Below are 19,313 nucleotides of genomic sequence, written 5' to 3'. Positions count from 1 at the left end.
AGTGGTTTAATAGGAGACCTTTTACAGATGGTTGCAGATACTTGGCAGGCATGAGGGGCAAGCTCACAATTCAGAAAGCTTATGAGAACTGCTTATAGAAAAATATTGATCTTGGAGAGGAGGACTGATAGGAATGTTTATGGGCGCCCATTAAAGTAACCTTCTACGCAGGGGAGTGTTAAATTCAAACTTACATTATTCTCTGGCCAAATTCTATAAATTTTTTGGAAAATTCTATAAAGGAGAAAGAATGGCAACAACCATGGCTGTATTTTGTGGAAACTGAACCAGGAACTATGGCAGACACCGTGCAATGTGAAATGAAAAAAAAAATGCGCTGAAGTAAGCGTAACCTTAAAGCGGCAACTCAGTTGTGAGATAGGCACAGTGAAAAGATATAAAGGGTTACATATAGAGCTGCACTAAATATACATGTGAATAGTGTTAAATGCAATAATCCTACTCTATTGTGAAACAAAGTCCCAATAGTTGCATAGTCTCATGAAATGATAATCACAGATGATTCTCATATCACCCGTGAACTATGTTGAAAACTAAATTTCTCCAGTGCTATAGGTATCTAAACACCACCAATAGAGTTCAGCCTCCACCTTATAGATTGCATGTTAACCAGCTGAGGGTTAACATGAGGGGTTCACAGAGGGTCGAAGACTCTTGTGGCTAATAACCAACCAGGGCTTTTGCTCATGCTATCTAGGGTAGCTGGTATCACACACTACTCAGGATTCGTAGCAAATGGACATAGCAAGAATGGTTTTAGGCACCATCCACAGAGCACTAGCGGAGAGGATCCCCATCTAATAGGTCTCACACGGGTTCCCAAAAAATATTATGCTCAATATATTGTAATACCAAACTAATTTTATTAAGGTTAACGAATAGAATATGCATAGAATAAAAAAGCCGGCCAGCTTAGATAAAACACCCGTCCTTCCAGGATTATCAAACAGCGCATTGACGTCGGCACATCACTCCTTTCGGCGCAATTTGACGTCCTGGGTTACATGCCGAACCACTGCTCTATATACAAGATCTTACACAAGCCACTTCTACGATCTAAACCTTGGGCGGTCTGCCTACACCCCCCGCCATCTTGGCTAAGGGAATGCGGCCAGATCCATTCACCCCAGGGCAGGAATCACCATAATAAGGACATAAATGGGAGATACCTCCCTACACAGAAGGTAAACCAAGATCAGCCCAAACCTAAAAATGTAACCATGATATAAAAATTTGTAAAAACCCCAGCAAAACTTTTGAGTGTTGTACACACACTTTCAGATAACCTGTAATAAGTGTCCCTAACAATCAAAATTGGAATACTGCACTAATCAAAGGGTCAACTAACTGATATGTCTATGCCAGGGTGAACTAGGAGTCTCCTTATAGAGGATATTAATAAGAGGTCCCCTAAACAATTAAACAGTGTTTTAACACAGGTAAGACCCAGATAGCCGGAAGTATCCCAAAAGGCCGCTAAGGGGTCCCATTCATTATTTAACCTCCCTGGCGGTAATCCAGAGTGGCTCTGGGTTAATATTCAGTGCCAAAAGCGGTAACCCTAAACCACACTTGGGGTCACCCTGTAGTGAAACTTACCTTGTCCCTACGATCCTCTGATGTCCTCCGGCCGATGCTGGTGTTCTATCAGAATACTGCTACCTATCTGATTCTGCAACCGGAAGTAACGTTGGTACGAAAGAACTTCCTGTGCGTGCGCCATGCGCTCAAAACATGACCGCTTTACGTTCCAGTAGCTTTCCTAATGTGACAGAGCACGAAGCAGCAGTAGACCTGTTCTTACATCCAAGCAACTCTTGAATTTCAGACTGATATTGGCAGTAAAATTCACCTTCTATACGGAAATAGACTATTTCACTGTGACCGAGTAAAATAGTCTATTTCACTATATAATCAGTTTGGTCGCTGAGCAGTGGCGGGGTGTATTCAGTCTAGAAGGTCAGTTTACTGCTAAAATAAATGGAAACTCCTTGCTGGATGTGCTGATGGTAAAACAGAAACTTAAACTCTCTGACGTATACAAACCTTTGTTGGACCTCCGATCACCACAGCCTATCTCACCAACCGTTTCTCCATGGAATAAAGACTTTGACATCCCCAACATAGGGGAGCACATCCTACGGGGGTATAACTCGACGTGCAAATACATTGTAAACGAATTCTGGAGGGAACAACAACTAAAAATACTACACAGAGCCTACTCTCCCTTTTCTTTCTCAGCAACTACGACGGCCGCCCAGTCATGTTCTTGGTGCCTAGCCCACAGGCCCACCCTGGCTCATAGACTGTGGTCCTGCCCTCACATCTCTGCATTCTGGGAGGCAGTGCAACACCTGATCTCCACCACCACAGGCTTATCCCCGACGAATAACCCTCTCCTCCTGCTCTTTGGAAACCTTCATGGCCCTACTCTGGAAGTGGACCCCTCCCAAACACAAATCCTCAATGCCTTCAAGGCCTGGATATCGACATGTCTTATGATAGCAAGAAGAGCTATACTCCGGAAATGGACAATTCCTCACCCCCCTACTACTCAGGATGTTATCGAGGAACTCACCAGGCTCTATGCCAGGGAACTTTTGGACTCCAAGCTCCTAGCGGGTCCCACTGATCATCTCATGTCCAAATGGTCCCCGTTCCTGACGGTTTATCCTCAGGCCATCCCCAACCCCAACTGAAGCTTGAGAGGTATCATGTTAGCTGTGTCACACCGTGAATGTCTCCAGGTTAACAATATGGCTCATTTCTCCCTGCCAAGGTACTCCCCCCCCCCCCTCCCCCTCTCTTCCCCCCCCCCCCCATTTTGGTTAGTAATATGGATCCCCCAAGTTATAGCCTAAGGGCTTTAGTGTCGTTAACATCTTATGTATAGAAAGGATTCATTGAGTGTCCTGTATGTTTATTCTTTGTGAAACTGTTAAACTCAAATAAAATTTGTTTAAAAAAAAAAAAAAATAAATGGAAAATTCAAGACTTGTGTGGATGTAATATCCACAGCTGCTTCGTGTTCTGTCACATTAGGAAAGCTATTGTAACGCATAGCGGCTATGTTGGAACGCATGGAGCATGCGCAGTATGTTTTTCTTGTCCGAACGTCCCTTCCGATTGCAGAATCTGATAGGTAGCGGTATTCTGATAGAACACCGGCATCTGTCTTCCGGGTTCCCTTCCCTGCGAGCGATTGGGGGGTGGGGTGCCGATCCGGGCGGGAATTTTTAAATAGTACAAAAAATATGACATGCTACATTGTAATCTTAGGATTACATTACTGTATCCAATCATTTCACTTCAGTTTTGTCCGGTCAGTCAGCCACAACAATGAAAAATTGGACAAAAAATAATTTAAAAAACTAATCTAATAGTGAAAATAACAAATGCGTGAATCCCGAAGTATGGTTACCCACATGGACTAAATGAGGCCCCCACAAAGCAAAACCCATGTCCAATTTAATGATCAGCATATAATTTAAACCCCATCCCCCTCCAAAAATTATAAAAATAATTGCCAAAAGAACTACATATTCTAAAAATAGCCTAACAAATTGAGAGTGTGATAAAGGGAACCCCACCTAATAGCCAAAAGGAAGGGAAAGCGGAGGGGAAGGGGAAAAGCTGATAACCGAGACTCAAATCGAGTTCACATAGAGCACAACATAAATGCTAAAAACATAAAACAATTCAATAAATGTCAATTGGGACCATATACTGCTACCTCTATTTTATCAACCGTAAATGGTCACCACTGATACCCCACGGAAAAAGACTAAACTCGGGAACTGTCAATAAAAGCATTGACATCCACAGCAACGTTTAACCTGAAAGGGTTGTATGCCCTAAACCTATGTATCCAAGACCTCTCAAGCTTTGAGCTGTCTCCCACCCGGGAACTACCTGGCCAGTGGGGACTTAACTAATCTATTCCCAAAAAAAGGTATTGGTATGTGCTATGTGGGAATGCTTAGATACAGCATGTTTTTTTGAACCCCTTCCTAATATTGCTAATATGCTCATTTAGTCGAACCTGAAGTGGGTGCGTGGTTCTACCCACATACTGTAACCCACAAGGGCACTGTAATAGGTTGACCACTCCGACTGTTGAACATGTGACAAATGGCCTTATTTCAAATTCTGTTGAAGTGCTGGTAGAAGTAAAGCCATTCGTCGTCCTGTTTTTGCAACCATTAATGGAACACACTTGACACTTTCTACATTGATGGTAACCGGTCAGGCTTTGAAAAAAAACTAGGTCGCTTATTAGGAGGATTTAGGACATTAGGTCACTTAATAGGAGGATTAAGGACATTCGGGGCTAACCTATCTCTGAGAGGGAGCAGCACCCCCTAAAGAACACCTGAGGTTTGCTGGGCAAAACTGTATTCAACACCTAATCATTTCCAGTGGTTATATATGAGAGGTTTAATGTTTTGATGTATAGAAAACGTAATAAATGGAACTACAGGAGAGGTATCATACTTTTTTCTACAAATCTTTGTCAAAACATCCGCTTGCATCAAAAATTCACTCAACCCAGTACATTTACGCCTGAGCCTCATATATTGGCTCTTGGGAACCGATCTGAACCAGGAGCCATGGTGGCAGCTGTCAGGAGGAATTTAGGCATTTGTAAGTTTAAAATACATAGATGTGACAAACCTGTCACCTCTGACAGAAATCTTAAGATCCAAAAAATGTATCTCTTCTCGACTTGCCTCGTGGTTCAAATTGTTCCCTCTAGTGTCATTCAAGGAGCCAATACATTTTGACCAAATCTGTTCTACTCCCATCCCACAGGAGGAGGATGTCACTCTATACCTTGCTAAAGGGTCATCTGGGGCATCTGGCAGGCATAGATGACCTCCTCCTCCCACCGGGCCATGAAGAGGTCCGCAAGACTAGGGGCATGTTTAGCCCAATGGCGACACCCCTATCCTGATGGAAAAACTGGTTATCAAACCAAAAGTAGTTGTACGTAGCAGCGAATTCCAGGAGCTCCATAATAAAGGCAACCTGGCCGATTGACAAGCCTGAAACCTGCTCCAAAAAATCTCACTGCAGCCAAACCCAGATCATGGGGTATAACTATAAATATAGTATAACATCCCTTCCTTGGGTGTAAGCCCCAACAGCAAGATATCTGGAGTCCTTAGTATAAGAAGTCCTCTTTTGTACCAAAGGCTGTAAATAAAAATCCATATACCTGCCCACCCAGAAGGTGAGTCAATGCCACTATTGGATGACCCAGGGAGCAGGTTAAGCTTTTATGTATTTTTTGTGTATTATGTAGTATATTATAGGAGTCTGTTGTGCCTCAGGCACCATAAAATAACCTTTTTTGTTTTCCAACGTATTCCTTTTAAAACCCTCGGTCATAATCCTTTCCAACTCTTTTATATTTGACCATCAGATGCTAGAGGGGTAGAAGTGTCGCGATCTCCCACAATTCTGTGCATCTCTGTCCGTATGAGCCCTTAAATGGAAATAGTTAGTTATTTTAACAATTCTGATCCTGGAGACCATGGACACCAAAATTGGGGTTTTCCCAGACCCAACAAAGGTATCAAGAGACCTGTTGAACAAAGAGAGAGGAACAAGAGGTGGAGAAGGAAATCAAAAAAGGAAAAGGACATAGTTGGAACAGGAATTTTTCAATTTAAGCAGTAAGAGTTTTAACAGACTGAGAGAGGTTCTGGATAAAGGACTGAAATTTGAATTGTTATGTTTTTTTACTGTTTATTTTTTTCTCTATGTGAACTCTATTTGAGTCTCTGGTATCAGCTTTTCCCCTTCCCCTCCACTTTCTCTTTCTTTTGGCTAATAAGTTGGGTTCCCTTCATTACTATTGTATTAAACATTTGTTAGGCTGTTTTTAGAATATGGAGTTATTTTGGTAATTTTTATAGACTGATTTTTGTGATACCAGCTACCCTAAACCGTAAGATCAAAGGCCCTAGCTTGGTATTCGCCACAAGCGTGTTCGACCCTCTGTGATAGGGGGTTCTTAACAACTAGTAAACATGCAATCTATAAGGTGGAGGCTGCACTCTATTGGTGGTGTTTGGATACCTATAGCACTGGAGAAATTTTGTTTTCAACATTGTAACTTTTTTCACAGGTGATATAATATAATATTCCATCTATAATTCTTTTTTGGGATTTTATTTTGGAAATACTGTATAATTATTGAATTTAACACTATTCACATGTGTATTTAGCGCAGCTCTACATGTAATCCTATATCAGACACAGAAAGTGAACATGTCTGTTCATGGTAGCTTTCTACGCTCTCTCTATAGTGGTATCTATAAACCTGGAGTCCTTCCCTTTTTTTTTTCTTTAACAAAACCTGTACCAAATAAATAAGGGGGCTGCCACTGTGGTAAAAGAAACTGGTCAGTGTGGAAACGGGAAGTTGCCGTTTCTAAGCACTCCTAAAAATGCCAGTTGCCTGGCTATTACACTTGATCCTTCAGAGTGTCCAACCAAAGAATCGGATTCACTCGTCCTAGCTTTTTAAAATTGTTCTTATAGGTCCGTTTTATAATAAGACAAGTGTGTGGCTTAAGAGAATATAATATATAGCTAGAAGGTTGTTTGTCTATTAAAAAAGAAAAAAAAAAAAAAAAACTTGAGAGGTCATATAACCTCTGTCAGATTCATTTGCTGCCTGTGTCCACATTTGGGAGATTCACCCTCCTTTGTCCTGGTGACTTTTATCACTGTGAGTGAAAGAAAATCCAGGAAAAGAGTGGTAATCTTCCATTGGGGATACTAATTCTGGTGCCTTTGACTACCAGGGATTTCTTTCAATTTTGAGGGATTTCCTCTTGCTGCTATAGGAGAAAAACTGAAGGGAAGTACCCCCAATGGCACACAGGTGGCAAAAAACCTGATGGGTTCTAATCTCATTGTTACAGTGTAATTTGTGTGTTTTTTTTTTTTTTTTTTTTTATTGCTAGTTAGTAAGTGTGCTGTGAAGGCGGTTTTGTTTCCCCCTGCTAAGTGCCCCCAATAGCAAGCCTTTTGGGCTAAGGGGGCGCTCAAGCAGGCTCGCTGCCCAACCATGCTCTATGTGCCCATTAACTTACATCCCCCACCCCTACTCTCTCCTCATTGGCTCACTGGATGTGATTGACACATGAGAGAGTGCAAGACCTGGGAGAGCCGCTGCCCTCGTGCACATCGATGGATTGAGATGGGGCTCAGGTAAGTATAAGGTAAGTATAAGGAGAGGCTGAAGGGGGAGAGCTGCACCCAGTTTTTTTTTACTTTGGAGCATAGAATACATTAGGGTAAAAAAAAAAAAAAACCTTGAGCCTTTAGAACCACTTCAAGATTAAAATTTTTAGAGGGGACAAGCAATCTACTTCAAGAGTATTTCACAGCGGAATCCCCCCCCCCCCCCATTCAGCTCACAACTACATCACATGATTACTAGGCATTACTCTTGTCGCTTCTTATGTGGACTTTGTATACAGGGTTCATAAATTTTAAAGTGTCTATACAGAACTTCCTGAAAACGCGATAGATTACCAGCTAAATCTAAACAAACAGTTTGGGACTTAGAGATTTGTAGTCTTCTCAGGATAATGGAAGCAAGAATGACCTTTTTCTTTTTCTCTAGGTATTAATAACCGAGCATGGAGACCTTGGTAATGGGAGGTTTTTAGATCCAAAGAACAAGATTTCATTCAGATTTGATCACTTAAGAAAGGAAGCCAGTGATCCCAGGCCCCATGAGGGAGAAAATGCCATAGAATCCTGGAGGAATGTTGTGGACACTGCAGTGAGATCCTATGTGAAAGATCATTATCCTAATGGAGTTAGTACTGTAAGTAGAAATCTTTGCATTTTCAGGATTTTTCTCTGATGCAAAATTTGATGAAATTGTTTCCCTGTCATGTAGTATTGTTTAATGACGATTACATTACCTTTTTTAGGTATACGGAAAAACAATTGATGGACAGCAAACAATAATTGTATGCATAGAGAGTCATCAGTTTCAAGCTAAAAACTTCTGGTAAGTGTGTTTTTTTTTTTTTTTTTTTTCCCTTCGAAATATGAAGACAACTTTATTTGTATTGCTTTTCTTTGTATGACGATTTTGCTTGATCTAAGTTAGTCATTTGGATGCATATGCTTCAATCACTTAGAGGGTAATTCTACTTTCATGAAAAAACAATAGGGTAAATAAAAATATGCAATCCATCGTAATTTTTCTGTAAACTTTTATTGCAATATCCTGGATGTGACCTGTACACTATTGGTGTACAGTTCCCCCCCACCCCCGTATTGTCCCTTCCTTTTTGTGTGATTGGCTTACTTTCTCAAATGTCTGCACTAAGATGCAAGCCACATTTTTTGGCATCTTCGATGGAAGTTTTAGGTTTAGTGAGATACTCTACAAGGGTTAAACATGTTTAAAAGTATGCAGACCCCCCAGCTTTTCAGTGCACCTGTTGATTATAATGTAGCAGTCACTCCTATTCAGAATCAGGCTATGTCCACAGTGATCTGACACTATATACTCGCACGACTAACTATCCGACTTTGCCCTGCAACTTCAGGTCCGACTTTTATGCGACTTCAATGAACGGGACCTGTTTTTGATCCAACTTTGAGATGATTGCGACTTGTACTTTGACCAATCAAAACAATTTCTTTGGCTCTGGTATGGATGAAATCTCATGCCAAATGTATCCATACCCCCCCCCCCCCCCATAACCATACCAGGCACTTTGGGTCTTGAGGGGGAACCCCACAACAAAACAAGTGTTCGGTTTGGTATGGATTTTGAGGGTAAACCCAATGTAAAAAAAAAAAAAAGAGTTGGCCCCCCTCAAAATCCATACCAAACCCTTATCGGAGCATGCGAGGGGGGGGGGGGGGACGAGCGGGCGTCCAAACCCACCTGAACCTCTGGGTTTTGCCCCCGCCCCAAAGCACCTAGTCCCCACGTTGATGGGGACAAGGGCCTCTTTGCTTGACCCCCAAATCACGCCCGCGCAGTGTAGTGTTACAAAAAACTGGACGGTTTTTGACAAGTTTAGTTATAAATGAAGAATGTCGTAGATGCAACGTCAATCACGATGTCTTCTTCTTATGCCGATGTCTTCTTCCTCCTGTTCCATCGCTGCTGACCCATTGAATAATTAAAAAAAAAAAAAACACCCCCTCCTCTAACGCTGGCTCCCGCCTTCTGTGAGCTCTGGTGTCTGACAGCTCTTGTATGGCTATGGGACATGGCCATGATGTGATGTCACCCTGTGGCCCTGCACCTTTGTGACATCATGGACCCATCATGCCTGGGTCTGTGACGTCACAAGGGGGCGGGGACTCTGCAACAAAGTTTTTAAGAGCAATGCTGGGATTTTTTAGGGAACTGATCCTTGAATTTCTTTTTTTTTTTTTTTTAGCCTGTAGCGATTACTACGGTTAGGGCTCACTCCCAAGGCATATCCATATTTTCTGCATTAAAAGCAGATTCTTGCTGGCAAAGCGTGTAAAATGCATGCCTAGGCACATTTAGTAGCGTTTAGCATTTAATGTGCTTTTTTTTTTTTTTCCTTCTTCTCTACAACTAATGAATTGGCGCACACATACGCACGTAAAATATGCAGATCTGTGCACCAATGGGTGCAGCTGTGCCTACTTTTTCCCACCTAAAAAAAAAAAAAAAAAAAATTACATATTTTTGGATGTAATGGTGCTTGATTACAATAGTGCTGCATTTAGAGGCACACAAATGTATACCCTGTGCACCTATATTAGCCATATTTTTTCTGCCCTTGTGAATGAGCCCTTACAACATTTAAAATTGTCAAATCTGTTTCTGTATGAAATAGCACAATGTTGAATATTGCTCAAACAGTCTGTCAATGTTTTGCCTTGTCTTATAATTCTTAGACTGTTACCTTGTGGGGTAACTTGCATACACTGCATACTAACATTTCAAAGGAACCTTATATTTAAATGTGCTTTTCACCATAATACACTGCCCGGCCAAAAAATAAAAAGTCGCCACCTGGAATTAACTAAGCAACTAAACTGAGCATGCAGTAACCATCCTATTGGATAGTTACTGCATGTGCCCAAAGAATGTCAGCAGACTTCCTGCATATACTGAATAACCAGGTTATTCTATCAATGTTTTTTTTCCTCCTTGAGGGCACGGGCATATTACAAGATGACAATGCCAGGATTCATCTGCCTCAAATTGTAAAAGAGTGGTTCAGGGAGCATGAGACATCATTTTCACACATGGATTGGCCACCACAGAGTCCAGAACTTAGCCACATTGAGAATCTTTGGGATGTGCTGGAGAAGGCTTTGCGCAGTGGCCCAACTCTCCCATCATTTGGTGAAAAATGAATGCCACACTGGACGGAAAATCTTGTGACATCACAGAAGCTTATTGAAACCATGCCATAGGAAATGCGTGCCGTAATCCAAGCTAAAGGCGGTCCAACAAAATATTAGTGCGTGTGACTTTTTTTTTTTTTTGGCCGGGCAGTGTATAAGTTGATCAGTGTATGTAAAAGCAAAGTTTAATGATTACCTCCTAGTATGCAAGAATTAGAAACTTTGCAGTAACTTTATTTGAACAATATTGCAGTACTGTATAAAACAATTGGTTGTCAATTTCTTTTTTTTTCCCCCAGGAATGGACGCTGGAGGTCAGAGTGGAAATTTACCATAACACAATCTACCACAAAAGTGGTGGGAATTCTAAAAATTCAGGTACTTAAACTGGCCTTCCTTCTTAAGTAGTAATCCTGTATACCAGTGGCGGCCGGCTCGTTAGGGGCGCCGCCCCCCTAATCTGCATGCAGGGGCGCCGGACGCATGGAGTTCAATGAGGATTTTTTTTTTTCATCACCTGATTGGAGCCAGAGGCTTTAATAGGGCGATGCAAAGGGTGGACCTCTGCGCCCCGAGCCCACCCATTGTGTGACAATAGCGAATGAAAATTCGCTATTGTCACACCGATCCTCCTCCTGGCCAATCAGGAAACGCGTCCAATACGCGCTTCCTGATTGGCCGCAAGGCAAACCCCATGCCATTGGCGGAGGAGGAGGAGGCGGGACTGGAGGAGACGCAACGGGACCGAGCAGTAGAAGCCGTTCAGGGGACTGAGGAGGAGCCGATCGCCGCCGCTGCTGCTCCAGGTAAGTAAGGGGGCATGCACGCTGATCTCTGCATTGGGGGCATGTATACTGGTCACTGCATTGGGGGTATGTATACTGGTCACTGCATTGGAGGCACGCACGCTGATCTCTGCATTGGGGACATGTATGCTGGTCACTGCATTGGGGGCACGCACGCTGGTCACTGCATTGGGGGCACGTATGCTGGTCACTGCATTGGAGGGGGCACGTATGCTGGTCACTGCACTGGAGGGGGCACGTATGCTGGTCACTGCACTGGAGGGGGCACGTATGCTGGTCACTGCACTGGAGGGGGCACGTATGCTGGTCACTGCACTGGAGGGGGCACGTATGCTGGTCACTGCATTGGAGGGGGCACGTATGCTGGTCACTGCATTGGAGGGGGCACGTATGCTGGTCACTGCATTGGAGGGGGCACGTATGCTGGTCACAGATTTTTTTTTTTTTTTTTTTTTTTTTTTTTTTTTTTATGCATTAAACATAATTGTAATACACAGTATTTTTGACTATTCAATATTTCAAATGCATTCAGCTGTTTTTCACTGTCATCTGTAGTTGTAGTTTTCTTTCCTCATGGTAGTACTATCTATAGCATATAACAAAAACTTTGTAAATTTTACATAGGTCCATTATTATGAAGATGGAAATGTACAGTTAGTGAGTCATAAAGATATTGAAGAATCGCTAACCGTGTCTGTAAGTATGTTCTTCATCCATCCAGATCAAATGGCATATTGTGTTTTGAGTAATAAAGTGGGAATATCCCTCCATCTTGGATACTAACAGGCTGACTCACAAATGCTATCCACTTTTTTCCCTAGATTCTAAATATGTTCAGACAAGTAAATTATTTGAACAAAGTACTGCTAAGCATGGGTTGAATAAGGGGATTATTCCTGGATAATGGCCAGAGACATGCAAATAATCTTTTTATCCCATTAGTTAACTGTACATCCAGAAACACTGGAACACTGGTGTGTAGCACAGATAGTCATTGTACATGTTTCAGTAGCTGAAGTGTTGTGTTGGTTATTGCCAATGATTTCTGTTATTGAAATGGACGCAACTTAATGGTATTGTGCTCAGTGAAAAGACCACTCGCAACACAGCTTTTTATTTTAAATGTGTTGGGTCTATGTGTGTATATTAGAAACTTTAAAAATTGCAGGACTGCAGACCCATTTGATGAAAGATACAAATGGTTAGCTTAGCGGATGCCTGTGCATGGCATTGAGAATCGCCTATGAAACCATTAGAACATGGAGTGTTTCAAAACCAATAAGATTTCAGTAAGGCCCCTTTCACACTTATGCGACGCGATTTTGGAAGCTATGGCTCAAAACGCAATCAAATCGTGGCAAAGTAGTGCAGGAACTACTTTGAAGTCAGTGCGACTTCAAAACTCACTGATATGAATGGGGCTCATTGAAAATAATGGAAAACGACTTGTCATGCGATTTTTGCGGTCCAAAATTGCGGGACAAGTCGCACTAGTGTGAAAGGGGCCTAACTGAAGTCAGAAACTTAAAATATAATCTGCTGGTATTGATTACTGTACTTTTCATGATACTTCATCAACCTGTAAAAGTCAGAGCTGCAAGATATTAGGAACAATTATGTCCGTTACATCAAAATAAATAGTGACTGCGTGCTGTTGTGTTTGTAAATTAGAGTTTGGATGGCAGCACTTATCTTTGTATTTTATGGATGGTTGGTTGTCATAACTCTGAGCTGTCCCAAGAAAACTGGGTCATGGTATAATTATTGTGAGGGACTTTGTTGTCTTCCAACAACCTTTCAGTTTCTTTTTTACATGTTTATGATTTTTGATGTATTTGTATTTTTCAGAATGAAATTCAGACTGCAAAAGAGTTCATTAAGATTGTAGAGGATGCCGAAAATGAATATCAGGTTTGTCTAATACGGCTTAAAGTTTAACTAAAGGCAAAACTTTTTTTTAGTTTTGAATTGACATTGGAACTGTGATAGAGGGGAAATCTTCCAATGGGGACACTAGTTCTGGTGACGCGCCAGGATTCCTTCACTTTGGAGGAAAGTTTTCTCCTGTTTTGGTTATGGGACAGGAATGGAAGGGAAATCTCCCGTATGGGACACAGATGGCAAAAAAATTGACAGGGGTTATAACCCTCCTTTGATCCAAAATTTCAAAAACGTTTTTTGTCTTTAGTCAGGGCTTGTTCACATTGCCAGACAAACATAGTGTTAATGCGCTGATACTGGCGCATCACACTGTTAAAAATAAATTATAAGACTGGTGTGCGGTGACCTGCTCTGCGCTTAAAAGAAATAAATAAAAAAAAACAAAAAAGCTCTGCAAACTATCACACTTTCACTGTAAGTTGCTGATCACCACCATTACTAGTAAAAAAAAAAAGAAATAAAAATTCCAGTATATATACCAGTTTGTTGATCCTATAACTTTCACACAAACAATCCATATACACTTATTGGGATTTTTTTTCCCCAAAGACGTAGTTAAATATATTTTGGCCTAAATATACGAAGATTTTTTTTTTTTTTTTTTTTATCAGATGTTTTTTTCCGTTTTATATAATAAAAAACTGAGTGGTGATCAAATGCCACCAAAACAAAGCTCTGTGTGAAAAGATATAAGGCCCCTTTTACACATACAGACTGTTCATTTCATCAGCTCAGTCATGTTTTTTTCAGTCAACATCAGTTTCTCACGTCAGGTCATCAGTTGTTCATTCGGTTGTCATAGTTCATGTTGCCTCTGTTCAGCAGTAAAAAGCATCAGATCCTAGGTGCAAGGGGAGCAGTCCAGGTGAACAGGGCCTCTCTGACTTATAGTCCACTAACAGTTTTGGGGCAGCTTGCAGTATCCCACATCCTAGGACCTAACACTGAAAGTCTGGATCATTGTCTCCTGAATCAGTACATGCCTTGGTGTTGTCAGTAGCTGTCAGGTGTGTTCCCCCCCCCCCCCCTCAACTGCCTTTTTCAAAGAGGAATTCACAGCAGCCATGCTTGTGTTAATTGATCTAATTGCAAATATGCTTGCTGACTTAGAAGCCATAAATGTATTTCTGTGAACCCCCCCCCAAAAAAAAAACATATCTGTCTGTCTCAGACATATCTGCAGGGATAGAGGCCTCTAAACCTCCTGCCATGGAGGCTCTGCCTTACAAAGTATCTCACAAATCCCTAAAGTGGTTCTAAAGGTAATGTTAAGTTTAAAAAGAAAAAAAAAAAAGTTATACTTGCCTGCTCTGTGCACAGAGCAGCCCAGTTCCTCCTCTTTTGAGTCCCCACATCGGTAGTTCTTACTCCTCCCCCCACTGAGTTACCCCAATAACCCAATAGCAAGCCTTTTGCTATGGGGGCACTGGAACGGGCTCGCTCCCAAGCCATGCTCCTGTCAATTGACATTGTCCATTCACACACAGTGTAGCATGGCCCTGCTCCCCGCTCTCTCCTCATTGACTCATTGGCTGTGATTGACAGCAGTATGTGTCAGTGAGGAGAGAGAGAGACCAGGGAGAGCCACTGCTCTTATGCATGTTGCTGGATAGGGAGAGCTGCATAGTTCCTGCAGCAGCCGTGTGCTTGATTTAACCACTTGTCTACCGTGGCATTTATAGATGCGCTTTGGTAGACAAGTGGTTTAAGAGGGAACATTTAAGGAAAAAGTAATTTTGGGAGGCATGTTTAGAGAAGCTAAACGCTGCAGTGTCAGTGAATAAGAAAGTAAACTGGATTTTAGTACTAGCCATTACATCAATTTCTTGGAGTTAGTTAAAGAACACAGGTCCTAAACCTCTGTATTTGTGATCTACTCCTACTACTGCTTTAATACAAAACTGAGGCATGATTGGGGCATTTTTGGCTATATTTATCCTAAGGAACTGCACTCCTGTGACCGTTTTTCACTCAGCCAGTCCAGCCTGGACCCGCAGCTGGCTCAGCCTCTCAACTGTGTTGCAGGAAGACTGCGCCAGCCCCTTCCATAGCCCACAGCTCTAGTGAGTGCTGGAGGGGCATAGCTGAGAGCCATCGACCTGATAGTCACAGCTCCTTGCTCAGAGCAGAGGGGAAGAACTGAGTGATCAGCAGCCTTTGATTGCTCAGTTCTCAGTGCAGAGGTGGTGGGGAACAGATGCTGCATCCACTTAAGTGAGTATTAGGTTTTTGTTTATTTTTGTGAAACCGAACTTTATCTCAAAATGACAGAAGAAAGTAAGGCAAGTACAAAAGTTATTTTTGTAAAGGCATTCTGGCAAAAGCTCGGTGTCAAATTTAACCCTGCAAAATTGAGTTTTAAACTTTGTCTTGACATAATAAACATTATCATTTCCTGCAACCCCTTTGTAAACTGCAGTGATCCTGTATATAATTGTCATGATTTTAACTATTTGTTTTTCTTCTGGTCTTAGACTGCAATCATTGAGAACTACCAGACTATGTCTGACACTACCTTCAAAGCCTTACGCCGGCAGCTGCCAGTGACACGCACGAAGATTGACTGGAACAAGATTCTTAGTTACAAAATTGGAAAAGAAATGCAAAATGCCTAACAGGAATATTGTATGACATTAGTGTCAGTGTACATACAAATAAACATGGCTGCAAAAGTCTTTGAAGCTGCCAATTTCCCTGGTCAGCATGGCCCTTTGCTATACATATTGAATTACTGTAATTAAAAAAATTCAGCTACAGCACAAAATTTACATTATGAATTTGTTTACATTTTTGTTTTGAGGGTTGGTACATGTACTGCATTTATGTCCTTTCCCTTGTTTACATTTTTAGGAGGTCAGAATGATTTTTAAGATTTTTCTAAAATATTCAGTTCAAATAATATAAGCAGTCCAAATACTCCTAGTAAACTGCCATGCGAAAAAATAAAACTAATTTTGGTGCCAGTGTAGAACAAAAATGCTCATTATGGCTTCAGCAGCTACTGACTGTAGTCACAGGTGGTTCCCTGGCTATATGTAATGCTCTAGAAGCCAAATGGCTTCCATCTCTTGGATAGACCTTTTTTATGATTTTGTTCTGTAAAACAAATACTTTTTCTTAAAACGCAAACTTTGCAAGGCCAAGTTCTCATGTTACTTTGAGAATTTCTGTAAAGCAGACAACGCTTGAATATTTTAAAGGCTTTGTTCTTGTGATAGCATTTTAAAATTGGCTTGAAATCCCTCTGCCTATAACTTCCTACTTTTACAATATAATCTCAAATGTTTGATAACAAGTCAAATTGTATAATCCTGTGATCTTTAACATTTGTCATTTTTTATTTTTTTCTATTCTCTGCCCTTGACATGTATTACAAGTTATTGTGACATTAAAATGCAGATTTTCTATTTCTACGAGTAGAATGTGCTTGCAGCCAATCATCACATGTTTTGGTTCTTAAAAATGAATTGAAGTAGAATTATAGGAAAACTTTTTTGGATAGTACAAGGAAGGTTTTATGTCACTGTCTGTGTCCCATTGCAGAGATTTCCCTTAATTTCCTGTGTCATAGCCAAACATTAAGTGAGGCAATCCCTGCAAATTAAGGGAATTGGAAGATTTCCCCTCTATTTTCTGGGGAAAACCCAAAATTTGGTATTTTCGTTCACTTTCTTTTTTAATGATGATGGTAAACAGGACAAAAGGGATGAATCTCCATAACAGGGGCACAGACGGCAACAAAAACTGACAAGCGTTCTAATCTTTCTCTATCCAAAACTAAAAAAAAAAAAAAAAGTTTACCCTTTAGTTATACTTTTACATTTTGTGACACTCAAATGCAGTATACAGCCATGTACCCCTTGACAGCCCTGTCTTTCCCCTATCATAGGCAAGCCTGCTTGGTAGCCACTTCCCCCACCCATTCACTGGCAGCAGCCCAACACCCTGTGATAACAGTTTGCTCCGATTCACAGCTAGTACTGCTGTACACCTACTCGTTCCAATCTAACTTACCATTTATTATCCTCCATGCCGCCATGGTTGGCATGCAAGTGTGTACTGTAGCTGTCCTTACTGAGGTCAAAGACAGCCAGACCACAAGAGGTCTGCTTATAACAAATGGGTTTTGTCTGGCTTTGGGAGGCAGGTTGAAGTAAGAAAGCAACCTGTATTATTTGGGTGCTGCACTGGCGGAATGAGGATGATGCACCTAGGACAGAACAGAGGCTTGCAATATCCACTTGCTATTATTTCAGTCTATTCCTTTCCATTTGTAACTATTAGGTAGTTCCCATCTTTGCGTGTTCCAACACCTGCTTTTACTACATTTTCTATCCTAAAACAACTTCAAGGAGAGCAGGGAAAATCTCATAAAGAACACGGTGGGTGTGTGGACAAAGGAACTCGAGCATCAATATCTTACCCACTTTACTACCGGAGGATTTTGCTGTCTTACGTCTGGGCCACTTTTTTGCGATTCCGCACTGTGCGACTTTTTAACTGACAATTGCGCGGTCGTGCGATGCCGTACCCAAACTAAATTTGCGTCCTTTTTTTCCCACAAATAGAGCTTTCTTTTGGTGGTATTTGATCACCTGTGCGATTTTTACTTTTTGCGCTATAAACAAAAAAGAGCGTAAATTTTGAAAAAATAACAATATTTTTCACATTTTTTTTTTATATGAAATCCCCCCCTCCCCCCCCCTTAAATGTAAAAATCAAAATTTGTTTTTTTTATTTTTGGCCAATTTGTTTTCTGCTACCTATGTTTGGTAAAAAAAAATCACAATAAGCGTATTTTGATTGGTTTGCGCAAAAGTTATTGCGTTTACTAACTAAGGGAAGGATTTTTGGCGTTTTTTTTTTTTTTTTTTTTTTCCCGGACTGTGACATTGCGGCGGACAGATCGGACCCTTGACTGACATTTTTGACACTTTTGGGGGTACCAGTGACATTACTGCAGTAATCAGTGCTATATATATATATATATATATGCACTGTTACTGTAAAAATGACACTGGCAGGGAAGGGGTTAACTTTATTGGAGAGGGAGGGGTTAATGTATGCCTGGTGCTTACTGACGTGTGTGGGGGGAGGTGACTGAGTGACACAAGGACAGATCGCAGGTTCAGCTATGCTGAACCCTGCAATCTGACCCTGCCTGTCACTTAGGAGATCCGCCCGCTTGTGTTTACACAAGCGGGCGGATCTCCAGACTCGATTCCCCGACGATCGGGGAAGAGCAGCGGCGATCGGCTGTGACTGAATACAGCGGGAGCCAGCCTCCGGCGGCGCACGCAAGCCGCCGAGAAAGTGGAGTGTCTGGCGACGTAGGTCTACGTCGCCAGATGATAACGGACCACTTTGCCGCAGTAGAGCTCTAGTGAGCAGACGGCAAGTGGTTACCAATAGTCCATATGCTGACCCACAGTGACAGTGTGCTTGGCACTGTGAATGATTTGACTACACGTCCCATCTATCAGTTATAGCATACAAGTTAAACTAAATGTGTGTTCCCATGCTTAGGAAAATTTTATATTGTTTAATCTACACCTCTACCAATGTGAAATGACAATAATGACCGGCTGCAGCTCTGTGAAGGTACTGTACCTTTAAATTTACTATAATGTGGTTTAAGTGCTGCCTGGTCCTATAAGTGTCATACAAATATCAACATCATTACAGTTGTAAAAAATAAGGTAAATATATACAGTAAACGGTTTTTGGATAAAATAAAAACACGTGATATTCATACATTTAGTCCATATCCTTGTGTTTCTTCCTGCAGTCTTGAGTGAGAAAAAAAAATCTAATGGCATGCTTTTGTGGGATATGATCATCAAGGAGGGCCACAAGCTCCAGCAAAACCAGAACCATCATTAAGCACTTATGACTGTTATAGGAGTCCATACCAGTCGGTGAGTGAGTGGCCAGGCTGAAGGGAAACCCCATTTTCACTTTACAAAGAGACCGTACCCAGCTCAGTTAAAGACTGCATGATCACTTGTCACAATTTTGAATGCGTGAAGAAACAGAAGGATATGGACTAATTTATAAATGTGTTATATTTTATCCAAATTGTTTATTGTATGTTTCCTAATTTTTTTTTACTGTTGTATTTATTCTGGTATTTGACACTTCTGCGACCAGACAGCGATTAAACCA

At 41.4% G+C, this 19,313-nt stretch overlaps 1 protein-coding gene across 3 annotated transcripts in view; it reads left to right on the top strand.

Moving 5' to 3' along the window:
* LOC309553845 (F-actin-capping protein subunit alpha-2) overlaps window positions 1-19,313 on the top strand; it is a 162,987-nt gene that overhangs the window by 31,121 nt on the left and 112,553 nt on the right. Inside the window, exons 5-10 of one of the 3 annotated variants that reach the window (XM_082255311.1) lie at window positions 7,664-7,870; window positions 7,980-8,059; window positions 10,701-10,779; window positions 11,832-11,903; window positions 13,056-13,118; window positions 15,623-15,916. The exons of 1 other annotated variant lie outside the window; for it this stretch is intronic. In XM_082255311.1, coding sequence (XP_082111437.1) covers window positions 7,664-7,870; window positions 7,980-8,059; window positions 10,701-10,779; window positions 11,832-11,903; window positions 13,056-13,118; window positions 15,623-15,763 — 642 coding nt within the window. In that variant the 3' untranslated portion in view covers window positions 15,764-15,916. Of the gene's footprint in view, window positions 1-7,663; window positions 7,871-7,979; window positions 8,060-10,700; window positions 10,780-11,831; window positions 11,904-13,055; window positions 13,119-15,622; window positions 15,917-19,313 lie in introns of those variants that run through there. One more of the 3 variants, XM_082255312.1, reaches the window with a different exon arrangement.

The sequence above is a fragment of the Pelophylax lessonae genome (genome assembly GCF_965119305.1).
Source record: "Pelophylax lessonae genome assembly, chromosome: 4".
In the NCBI taxonomy this organism is placed as follows: domain Eukaryota; kingdom Metazoa; phylum Chordata; class Amphibia; order Anura; family Ranidae; genus Pelophylax; species Pelophylax lessonae.
Note: the sequence above shows the minus strand (reverse complement) of the source record. Positions and strands in the feature narration are given on the sequence as shown.